Genomic DNA, 12995 nt, shown 5'->3' with positions numbered 1-12995 from the left:
TACTTCCAATTAGCAAACAGACTGCACAGAGCAAAGCCAGACTCTTCCCACTGGGAGATTCCTGGGGAGACCCACAGCTGGTACTCTCCACAGAGACTCCTATTGGCACAGCAATTCTACCTTCTGCTCACATGAATAAAATCACTTACTTACCCTCCTTTAAACCACGGTGGTTTGGATGGATCCCCATCATCTTGTGTCTAAGAGGAACAAAGAAAAAGAAGTCAAGGAATGTAGTGTGAGTGAGCACTTGGATATTGGAGTGAGCACTTTGGATATTACATAACACAACACACACACAGACTCCTGTTTCCAGAGGCACCAGCAACACAGACAGCAGCCAGGCAGGGTGCACCAATAAAACACCCACAGCGCAAGAGCGGGTGAAACCACCAACTTCAGTAGGACGGGTGATACCAACAATGGCAGGGAAAGTGACATCAACAGTGCCAATGTAAGTGGCACCAACAGATGTTAGGGAGATACAGGAGTCAGTTCAGTGCCAGCGATGCCTACAAAGGCCAATTGTACCAGTAGAGTTCAGCCAACGAGGCATATGCCTGTTTATAATATGATCAGTACCTCCATTGCCAATATAATATATATAATACACAAAGGCCATGAACATCTTGTAAATGATATCCTTATAAACAGTGACTAGTGATGTCATCAATTATAAATGGTGAGTAGTGATGTCATTTTTGACACATGACTAAAACTTGTGTTTTATAATAAATAAAGTCCCCCTTGTTGGAAAATATGAGGATATTAAAGTCACCTTAGAGTTCCATGACCTGTATAAAAACACCCAGCCTTCGGCCTTGTGCTTTTATATAGTCATGTAACTCCTTGGTAACTTATAATATCCTTATGTTTTACAATAGGGGGTACTTTATTCACTATACTGTAGATTAGACCTACATGGCCAAACTCATATCCATGCTGTACTGTTATTGGCACACGACTATAGCAATCAGCAAAAACATTAGTTACAGCCAGTGCCCTCTTCTAGTTCTGAGCTTGATACAGAGGAAAAACAATGAGACTGGCATGAAATGCTCTAATTCAGAGTTCAGTTGGTACCCAATGATACCAGTAAGAAGACGACTGATCAAGAGTACAGGTCTGTGAGGACTCCATCAACTACAGAGTAAAGGAGGCCATACATGGGCAGATCAAAGTCCTTTAGACTGATTTGGCATCTTATCTGCCAGTGTATGGAGGCTTCTGATTGGTCTCCCTGATCGATATCAGGCCAAAAATCTGGCAGATATCGAGAGGTTAGATTTTTCTGTCGATCGAGGACCGCATTGGCTAGTTGATGCAGTCCTACGATCCGTCGGCACCCATTCTCTTCATTGTTATCCAATCAACGATAGGGCAGAACGTTCGGACTGATCCGATATCACCCTGCCGTGGGTGGGCATTTTGGGGAAATATCCACTAGTTTTGCGAGTTCGCCAAAAGAGCGGATCTTATTGTGTATAACCAGAACATATGATAAGAAAAACATGGCTATCCGGCACTCAAAAATTTAGTTAAAAAAATGTCTTTATTGGTCAAAAAATTTTCTTACATCTCCATCGGCCCAATGCATTTCGTACCCGAAAGGTACCCAAGATCTCCCATACAGGAAATTAGCTTTTATACAGAAAACAACCAATCAGAAACAATTGGAAAAAAGGAAGAAAAAAAAAAAAAGAAAACATTTTTAACTTTGACTAATAGATATTTTTTAACTACATTTTTTGGCCCCGAGTTCCAGATAGCCCTGATTTTCTTCTCGTACATTCTGGTTTGCCGCTCCCTGAAGCTGAGGGGCTGGTGCGCCTGGACCACATGATCTACTTGGTGAGCTATTCAACACTGATGTTCTGGAGCAGCTTGTTTTCACTTTACTGCAATTCTTATTCTATATGGCCACCCTAAAACACAAGCCTTGTCTTGGGCTTGGACCTCAAAGCAGTCAAAGAGATGAGTAGTAAATACTAACTGCCGACTGGTTGCTCGAGGTGACCTGGCAGAAGCAAACGTCTGCTTGTTACTACAATGTTCCTCTTGTAGAATCACTTCCTACCCGGGTTGTACGTGGGGTCCTCTGGGGCCATATAATATTCCATACTCACAGTCTTCATTTTAGTTGGGTGGGTTTAGTTAATCAGTTTAAAGTTGAACCTTAATTTTTTTTTGTATCAAAATTCACACATTCAAATTTTAATCCCCCCAATTGTAAATGTAAATTTGAATGTGAGATTTATCACTTCTCAACCATGGAAACAGTTCTAATATGAATATTCACCACCTAAAACCGGCCGAGTTCATTTACAAGTCAATGGCTGAGGTCCATTGACCTATTTGAATATGTTAAGAGCCTTCCCGGCTTTCCAGATTTCTTTGAGGAAAATTCGTTTCGAGTCTCGTTCATATTCAATTCGAGTTTCGTTTGTATTCGATTCTAAACAAATTCTTTGATCGTTCCCAACGACTTTCTAATTTTTTCATAAATACCTCCCATTCGAGTTGTGAGTACATTCGATTTTTTTTTAGAGTAAAAAAATTCACATTTTTTCAAAATTAAATCTTTTTATAAATCTACCCATAGGTGTTGCTTAGCATTATGTGCAATAACACTTAAAGGGGAAGTGCACCTTTAAATGAATTTTAGTACCCTGTAGACAGCAGCAATTTTGGTGCAATTACGATGACTGACCATAGAAACCATGCAACTGCATGACTTTTTAGCGATTCAGGTGCCGGCCGAAGACTGTAATGGATTCTGTGCTGCATCCTGTGCCATTCATATAATAGTTAATTGATTATGTAGGATTATGTGGATTCAATGTGGCCACTGTCACCCACCCCTAGCATTGAACAGACTCTGGGGGTATGGTGTAACCAATTACTTGCCACAAGGAAGAAAGACCCACACACACAGGGCAGATCACACAGCCAAGCCAAATGTTGAACGGCACATGCCAGGACAGATGCGGGGGCCACACATACGCACACAGACAGAGCACAGTAAATAACCTGATATTCTGCTCTACTCTCCTCTGGAAAGAAGAGGAAAGGAAGGAGAGGAAAAGAAGAGTTAATGGAGCAGCCCTGGGTAAGTGGAGCAGCACAGCTCTGGGCAGACATATTGATGCAATGAGCTGAATAGTCAGAGGAGGCCAAGAACTTGCAATCATCTAATAGCCAGGATTATGGATCACACTTCACCCCATTGAATTGGATGCACACAAAACCCATAAAATAAATGGCTATAGATAAACTATTTGCAGACTTCATGGCTATACAGAAAGCTGCACATGAATAACATTTCCTACACTTAATAGGCCACCTATATGCAAGCAGTTTGAAGGCAAGGAAAAAATCTACGTGTCCTTCCATCTGGGGCTTGACTTTCAGGATAGAGGCTTTAGGTTGGCTTTCCTATTACATGTGTTCTTATACATGTACTGAGCATTTATTGTTTATTGTTAAACATCTACTGTGCCACCACTGGCTGGTTACAAGGCCTCTCACTTACATGGGAAACCAAACATGGTCACGTGCTTCTAACCCCCTTCCCCCAAACATGGTCACCTGCTTCTAACCCCCTTCCCCAAAACATGGTCACAAGCTTCTAACCCCCTTCCCCCAAACATGGTCACGTGCTTCTAACCCCCTTCCCTCAAACATGGTCACGTGCTTCTAACCCCCTTCCCTCAAACATGGTCACGTGCTTCTAACCCCCTTCCCCCAAACATGGTCACGTGCTTCTAACCCCCTTCCCCCAAACATGGTCACAAGCTTCTAACCCCCTTCCCCCAAACATGGTCACGTGCTTCTAACCCCCTTCCCCCAAACATGGTCACGTGCTTCTAACCCCCTTCCCTCAAACATGGTCACGTGCTTCTAACCCCCTTCCCCCGAACATGGTCACAAGCTTCTAACCCCCTTCCCTCAAACATGGTCACAAGCTTCTAACCCCCTTCCCTCAAACATGGTCACAAGCTTCTAACCCCATTCCCCCAAACATGGTCACGTGCTTCTAACCCCCTTCCCTCAAACATGGCCACAAACTATCTTCACCCCAAAATGAGATGGAGACAACCTTCTGATTCTCTTGGCCCCAACATAGAAGGAGGCCTCCTAACTTGTAACACTGGGAATCACAGACATTACTGGCTCTACATGTGCACTAGGAACTCCATATCAAGGTAAATATTTTGAGACCTGGTAATGTTTACTATTTACTGTACAGAAACAAAGCAGATCTCCATAATGTTCTAAACTGTTAAGAAAACATGACAAGATTCCAATAGATGAAACTCCCCCGTGCCGGTCTATAGTGACAATGACACATGCATCTGTAGTAGCGACGTTCACTCCCACAAACTCATCCCGACAAGCGTCTCTGCTGGATCCTCACAGCCTGGAGGCACCGGAGTGTTAGTCATAATGTCGGAGAATCTCTCCAGACGCTCAAGCTTTTTCTCTCACTGCTCATCTGAAACGTAGCAAACTGCACTTTATCTGTTCATTATTCAATGTACCTAAAAGCTACATAGGAGCCATTCTAACCTATCCCCCCAATCCCTTATTTTACCCCATCCCCCAATCTCTTATTTTACCCCAATCCCTTATTCTACCCCATCCTCTTATTCTACCCATCCCACAATCCCTTATTCTGTCCCATCCTCCAATCCCTTATTCTACTCCATCCCCCAATCCCTTATTGTAAACCATCCCACAATCCTTTATTCTGTCCCATGCCCCAACCCCTTATTCTACCCCATTCCCCAAATCCCTTATTCTATGCCATTCCCCAATCCCTTATTCTACCCCATCCCCCAATCCCTTATTCTACCCTATCCCTTATTCTACCCCATCCCCAATCCCTTTTTCGACCTCATCCCCAAATCCCTTATTCTACGCCATCCCCCAATCCCTTATTCTACCCCATCCCCCCAATTGCTTATTCTACGCCATTCCCCAATCCCTTATTCTACCCCATACAATACATAGCTATCCTAGTATGGAATCTTACAACATCACCCAATCCCTTATTCTACCCCATCCCCCAATCCCTTATTCTACCCTATCCCCCAATCCCTTATTCTACCCTATCCCCCAATCCCTTATTCTCCCCCATCCCCAATCCCTTATTCTACCCTATCCCCCAATCCCTTATTCTCCCCCATCCCCAATCCCTTATTCTACCCTATCCCCCAATCCCTTATTCTACCCTATCCCCAAATCCCTTATTCTACCCCATCCCCAATCCCTTATTCTACCCCATCCCCAATCCCTTATTCTACCCCATCCCCAAATCCCTTATTCTATTCTATGCCATTCCCCAATCCCTTATTCTACCCCGTACTACAATACATAGCTATCCTAGTATGGAAGCAGCAATCTTAACATTATACCAGCTATTCTACACTATTCTACAATGGAAGCAGCTTCTTACAGCAAGACCTATTTTACATGCAAACACCATCTACCCCTCAGCAACACCAACCGCCCTATATACATCCCAACTGCCCTATTTACATCCCAACTGCCCTATTTACAGCCCAAATGCCCTACAGCTAGAGCAGCTACTGTATATAAAGTTCAGCATCCCTATAGAGGCAGCTATGCATTTGCAGGTGGTGCACTCCAGTTTGAAATGGGAGGTTTCTAAAATATTTAATGAAGTCTGTAGTTAATGGTAAAGTATGGTAAAGCCTGTTCCATGAATATCAATCACAGAAACATCTGGACTCCATATGGGCCCAGATCTATTTCAGGGAATGACATATCAAGTGCACAGTTTGCTCAGGTATAGTAACCCATAGCAACCAATAGGATGCTTTCTTTTAAAGAGCTTACCAGTAAATGCTTCTTGCTGATTGGTTACTATAAGTGACTAGGCCTACAGCAAACTCTGCGCCTTTCATTACATTACCCCCATTATCCTCCACCCAGACAGACATCAGATTCCCAATTACACAACAATGGCACAAGGACCAGAGGTGCCAAGAGAGTGTTGCATTGTGGGAATGGCATTGCTGCATCAGCTGTTCCCTCTCTATAAACACACACACATTATAGAATACTAATGAATGTCTCTGCATACGTATTTCCCTTTAACTTCACATCTACATTATCTGGTGGAAGCCAGTAGCCCCAACAGGCAGCTAATACTGACAGTCAGGAGCCTACTGTGTAATGGCTCTTCTAAAGGAATATTAATGTGATGGAATCTAGGAAAGAAAAACCTAATGGCCATTGGTTGGGCTACTGTCCTGGCACAGCCTCACATCTAGTCTGGGCATTTGATGCCTTCATATCGTTACATTGCCTGTGTTTAAACAGGACACATATAAAATCCCAGCGCTGCAGGATTTGTTATAATGTCTGTAGGTGCCCGACTGCATCATGGCACTGGGACCCCTGGAGCTTGTGGCATCTAAATGGATTGCTCATTAGCCATGGCATCTTGTTTCAAAGACGCGAGGCGACAACCCCAAAGTCTCATTTACAGGGTTGAAAATTCACAAAACTGGCAAAAGGATACTCTGGGGCAGTTACCATAGCAACTAACAAGCAATAAGCTCTTATTAAACAACTGCAGTAAAAGCAAATGAAATGCATATTCTGATTAGTTGCCACGGGTTACTAGTCTTGAGTAAATATGACACTTGCAATAAGAATTGTCCCGTCGTATGTCAGGAAACAGTGTGTAACTGTCAGCACGCAGCACCTTCCTGCCGCCATATTGATATTCAGCGCTAATACTAGCGGGTACTTACAGAATACACTCTCACATAATCACAAGCATGTGGCTGACATGGGATTTGGGGGGTTTAAATTAATATTTATATAAATAAAAAAACAAAGGGCAATCGGCATAGAGCCCCAATGACTACATGAATTTCTATTAAAGTGATGAAAGTCAGCCATATTGGTACCTCAAAAGAAGCCACTGGGCTGATATCGCAATGGCAATGTTCACATTGCATTAAAAGCTAATTCTAAAGTAAAATGTCCCCTTTAGAGCAGAATAATCAAAGCTGCATTGCTCCATTTGTTGCGTATGACTAGGGTTGCCACCTTTTTGGCATAAACTTACAGGCCAGCAGTGGGGGCGGCAACAAAAGGGATGGGAGGTGACATAGGAGGGACGGGCCAGTGGCAGAATCTGGGTGTGGCTATGACATCACAGGCACCGCAGGAGGATGGGGAGGAGAAAAAGAAGAGAATGGGTATATTTGGGGCAGGTTTTGGGTGGATTGGTGGCTGGCCAGTATTGCTGATTTACCGGCAACGACATTGCTGCTACATTTGTAATGCCGGCCCCAGCATTTACCAGCCTACCAGTTAGGCTGGTAAAATACTGGCTGGATGGCAACCCTACACTAAGGATGCTGGAACATATACACTGGGAAGTAGTGATGTGCAGGTTGACCCGAAACCCGCAATGACCCAATGGTTGAGCCCCAGATGAGCGGGTTCAGACTAAAATATGGCCAACCATTGCGGGTTCAGGTTGGGTGCAGGCAGATCCAGACTGGCCATCTGTGGGTTCTGGCAAATGCCAGAGGGGCTGCTGTAAGATGCCATAGACAGTCACTATTTAGTAGGCTGGTGTTGGGCTATTTGGGCTTCTGTGTACTTGAGATGCCAGGGTCTATTTTCACTCCTAGTCCAGATCTGAGTGCAGGTCAGACTGGGGAACTTACCTCCTCCATTGCTCTCATGGATTCCCTTTCTTGGAACCAGAGGCGCACAGAAGTAATGTAGAGAGTGAGAAGATGTAGGAGTCTGGTGCAGGTCCTACAATGGCAACATTTTGCCGGTTATGATTGGGCGGGTTGGTTAAGGTTTTGCAGGTTCAGTTTTTCCTGAGCCGTACATCACCCCTAGGCAGAGAGTGGTTGAAATCTCATGGTTAGAGGTAAAAACGAGTGCAGTAAGTAAACAGCTCAGTCAGATTCCTCCTGGGACTATAGATCAGTGTGAAATAACAAACACAGCTCTTATTTACTCATAAAATCAATTTCTCCCATCCAGCTCTGACACTCACAGACTCCATTATACCCTGAGACAGGAGCCAAAAAAGCACTTGCCTCCCCAGCGGCCCAAGCTCACGCTAATAATGATCTATGGGACAGAGTCATACGAGACTACACAACTCTGTGCTAAATTGCACCTCTCTCTCTCTCCCCAAAATCCAAAGGCATTCTGTAATGTTGTGTTCCCTAATATTCATATACAGAAACACCCTGTTCTACCCCTATTAATATATATACTATATAATATATTCTCTCTATACTGTATACAGTGTGGAATGTATATACAGTAAATCCCATCCCAATATTTGACATCTCTTTATATTTACTTAAGTCTGTAAAAAAAGAGCAAGTTCTTGGCCCCCTGAACAGATGAGCACACTGCTTCAATGTAGGAATAATATTACAGTTGTAGTGAGTGAACGTCACAGTTACCACAAAGGCGATGAAATTATACATTTTACTATTAATAAAAGAGAATCTGGATTTCACATTAAAACCGGGGTTTGGCCACCCTCCGTTAACCGAGAAGAATGTCCCACTGCCCTAAACATGCATTACCCATAGACAGGGAGCGGAATATACCTGAAGTCATTTCTTCTCCAGAGACCCAGAACGTTTCCTGCACAATGTCCTTCAAGAGCTTTCGTTGCAGCTTCTTCTTCTCCCTCAGCACATTCTTGAAGTTGTTGATGCACTTGTTCAGGTAGATGGTCTCTGCACACACCTGATCGAGTCTCATGGGTTTGCCTTCCTTCAGCTCCTCTGTTGGTTCACTGGACTCCAAGGTCTGATCGGAGAGTGACAGGGGCTGGGCACAATTCAAGTCCACATCAGGGGAAAGGATCAAGGAAGGGATAGAAGACTCATGAGGTAGAGAGGAGACCCCGTTGAGCACAAAATAGGCATCTTCCTTCAGATTAGAGCTGGAACTGTAGCTGTTACTTCTGCTTGACTGAGTGGGGATACTCTCATTGAAGTGCCCACTGCCCACACTGGGTATACTGTCACAGTCATGCACTGGAAATCCACTCTCTTTGCTTTCCATAAAGGCCTCTGGACTTTCCAGCTTATTAAAAACCACTTTCAGGGCAGATCTAAAGTGGTTAAGAGCTTTGCCTAGTTTATTAGCATAAAACTTTATATCCACGATATCAATGTTCTCATCAGGCTGATTGAGGAAATCCCTAAATACATGTCCGGTCTGATCTTGGGTGTCTAGATCTATGTGGACCACTTCCTTCAAGGTTTCCGCAACGGTTCCATCGGAACGTTTGTCTACTGTGTCATCAAAGCTTAAAGAAGTAAAACTCCCAGAAGGATCTTTGATAATCACGTTTATCTTCTCAGTGCTACGAAATTGCACCCTTGAGTCGCAGGAAATCAGTTCATTTTCTCCCTTACACAACCCTTCAGATGTGTGTTCATCTACAATCGAGCAACATCTCTTTATTGCTATTTCTGCTTCATCGCCTTCCGAAGAGGCACTGAGGTGGCTGGAACGGGTTAAAAGACGGGCACACCTACAGCTGCCCTTGTCCATGGATGAAGGTAGGTTGGTAATGTGAAGGTTTTTTTGAGACTCCTGTGAGTCCAAGCGAATACACAGATGACTCACACTTTTCTCCAGTTCACAGTTCTCTTTGACCTGACATACTTCACTTCCAGTTGCCTCCAGCTCTGCTGTTAAATTGCATTTTGTTGACTTCTGTGCAAACACAAAATCTTCCCCCGCGCACTGAGTCTCAGTGCTGGAATTCTTATATCGGATACGAAATGATTCTGTTTTCCGCTCGCCACCAGAATCATCTGTCCGTACGACACCCTTATCGAGGCTCACAGAGCTCCACCGATTCTCCCTCAAACCTTGCTGGAGAACAGACACTGAATTAACTCTACTCCGACTTTGTAGACCTTGAATATTGTGCTCTTCAAATGGAACAATCCTTACTCCACCACTCTGTAAATGTACAGAATTTTGTAAAATAAAGTCCCTCTGCTCACGGCGAGCCAGTTTAACTACTGTTGGTCTGGGGTCTACCAAACCACTTGCCCCATTTCCCAGCCTATAGGCATCCTTTATGTACTCTTTGCTTTGAATACCAGTAAAGCAGTGGTGATCAGATAAAAAACAATGGATGGCATCCAATGTATTCTCCCCCTCATGTTCTGAAATACCATAGAAGTACAAAACGGTCTCTTCGTTCTGAGAGTCTTTATAAAGTTCTGCACTTGAAGCTATGGCAGGGCTTTTTATGCCAACTTGCAAGCCCTCAATTTCATTAAGGACACTGTCAACACAAGTGGAAACCTCTTCGACTGACCCTTTAATCAAGCTCAAATGTTGCCTTAGTTCTGCGATCTCAGCCTGAATGCGGCTTATTCCTTGAAGCTCCTTGAAGATGTATTCGACTACATCCCCGGAACAGTCACTTGTGGAAGTGCTTCCCCTGCTGCCAGGCTCCAACGGAATATTGGGACAAAACAGTGGTGTTTGTTCGGAAATCTCTCTCCAGCTCATTGTGATACTAATGGCGGACATATCCTGCTTATCTGAGAGGAGGCCATTAGTTTGGCATGGTGATAGAACTTCAGAGTCTTCCTCATCTGAGGAGTTGCTTTCTGCATGGTCGTAACTGTTTTGCTCTTCAGAGTTTACTGGTAACTTCAGACTTGGTGCGAAGCATAAATCTGGCTCTTCAACACAAGTCCTAATTGCTTCCTTGGGATCTTCCTTCAGCTCCATATTGTCAACAGGACTTTGAAATGCACTGCTTGGTGTTCTCTTTATCCCGCACACAAACAACTCTGTATCAATCTCCACTGGGAATTTCTGGTTATCATGGTTGGCTGAAATCTTATCGACAGGCCCTTGCAGTAACCGTTTCATCTTCTCCCGGAGGCACAGAGCTAGTCTTTGTCTTTTAGATTGTTTAAAAGGAAATATCTTTACAGAGGGTTTTCTGTGCCGAAGGGCAGTGCCATTTTCTTGCCTTTTCAGTTTGCTTCTGGCCAACATCATCAGCTGTAGCACCTGCACTTTATCATAGTTCTACAAGTCAACAGGGAGGTTAAGGTAGCGTTGTCCTTTCAGAGGTGTTGGGCAGCAAAGAAGATTTCATCTTGAAACTGTCACACACAGGGAAACATCAAACAGAATGCCATCAGACTTAGCAAAAACCACAGAGCCGCATGACTGTATATTGCCATGATCTCCAACCAGTAGCTTGTGAGTAACAAGTTGCTCACCAACCACTTGGATGTTGCTCTCGGTGGACTCAAAGCAGATACTTATTTTTGAATTCCAGGCTTGGAGGCAAGTTTTTTTGTATAAAAACCACCAAACTGCCAAACAGAACCTCCTGTAGGCTGCCAGTCCACATAGGGGCAACCAAATAGCAAATTACAGCCCTTATTTGTTACCCCCAGGAATTTATTTCATGTTTGTGTTGCTCCCAAACTGTTTTTACATATGAATGTGGCTCACGGGTAAAAAAAAAAAAAAGTTTGGGGACCCCTGGTATAATGGAACTAATAACCACTTGTGCTTCCATTATAGAAGGCAGAACTAGGCCCATCCTGAGGAGGGGGGATCTTAGACTTCTTTCCAAAAGGCACGGAGGAATGTCACCTGAGTATTTAGCATTGTGCTTACTTGCATGAGAAACAAGTAATGTAGATTGGAGTCCTACTAGGCTTCCTAAAAATTACAGCAGATTACTATGGAAACATTAAGCTGGAGATTCCACCTTTGTAAGGGCAGTACCAGTAAGAACACTGTAGCTACTGTTCTTTCTGGGCTAACAGAACTGGAGGGAAATGTACTTGCACCTACAATCTGCCCCATTGTGGGGTGACCAACTTATATTGCTGTAGGTGTTTTAGGCATGGAAGTGCTCTAGATTCTGAGCCAATAGGGTCCTCTGGGTCATGGGCAGGCTAGGCAATGAGGGACCCAATAGCACCAAAGGCCTGCTAAGTTTGCTTTGAGGCTCATCCATTTAGTCATAAGGGACCCCCAAGATTTCTGATGAACCTCTGCCTACAAACTTACCAGTTCTGCAGATTTCACACACTTCTGGGAAGGGATGAGTAGGTTCAAATCAGGGTTCCGGGATACTGAAAATATCCATTAACTGTTACATTATACACCAGTGCTTGGGGGCATAATTAATGGCCTAAATATTTTCTATATAAAAAAATTCACCCCCGTTGGAGGTTTTCATTGTATTGCCAGAGATCATTAAATCACAGAGAATCTGTCTTTTTTCTGACACTGACCAACAGGAATTGATTCTTCCATGTCAGAGTTCTGCTATAAATGAATAAAAAAGAAAAAAACACAAAATAACTGATAGTGTAAGTATTCAGCCCCTTTCAGTCAGTATTTAGTGGCAGCATTTTCAGCCTTGAGTCTGTGTGGATAGTGGCTCTCAGAGGAATTGGGGAAATATTAGTGCCCATTAGAATCATGGATCGAGATAGAACAGCCATAAACTCTTTGTTGGAGGAAGATCTGACTCTTGGGTTTGGGCTCATTGTCTGGTTGGAAGACTGACTTCTTCCAGACTCACCATCACTCACTATGGTTTATGGTGCCAAATATTGTGTTTGATCTATTGACCAAAAAGCTCATTGTTGGTCACATTAAACTCTAGAACATTTTTCCACTAATTTACCATTTCAGTAAGTTATGGGATGTTGTGTAACTGTGTGCAAGGTATGGCTCTTCCAGTATTGGCACCTGACACCCACTTTACAGTCGGTCAAGCTCCCCAATTATAGCTTGTTAATTCTAATTATACCTGAGCAACAATTTGCATAGTGTCTCCAATCTCAGTCACTAAGGCATGTAACTCCATTAGCGTTCAGGTCTTCAACAATATTCTTTCCTGGCAGATTTATAGCTGTGCCATATTCTTTCCATTGTTGACTATGAAGATATCATTC

The 12995-nt window shown here is 43.5% G+C and overlaps 1 protein-coding gene across 10 annotated transcripts in view; it reads right to left on the bottom strand.

The window, feature by feature from the left end:
• The window catches only part of LOC108718947 (protein unc-13 homolog B), a 193185-nt gene that overhangs the window by 62767 nt on the left and 117423 nt on the right, over positions 1-12995 (bottom strand). For 6 of the 10 annotated variants that reach the window (XM_041570506.1, XM_041570508.1, XM_041570519.1 and 3 more), the window contains one exon: positions 154-200. In XM_041570506.1, the coding sequence (XP_041426440.1) occupies positions 154-200 (47 nt within the window). Of the gene's footprint in view, positions 1-153; positions 201-3030; positions 3054-8630; positions 11175-12995 lie in introns of all 10 variants that reach the window. The other 4 variants (XM_041570498.1, XM_041570500.1, XM_041570501.1 and 1 more) reach the window with 1 other exon arrangement.

Source organism: Xenopus laevis, chromosome 1L (genome assembly GCF_017654675.1).
Source record: "Xenopus laevis strain J_2021 chromosome 1L, Xenopus_laevis_v10.1, whole genome shotgun sequence".
Taxonomy (NCBI): domain Eukaryota; kingdom Metazoa; phylum Chordata; class Amphibia; order Anura; family Pipidae; genus Xenopus; species Xenopus laevis.
This window is presented reverse-complemented; position numbering and strand designations above follow the sequence as displayed.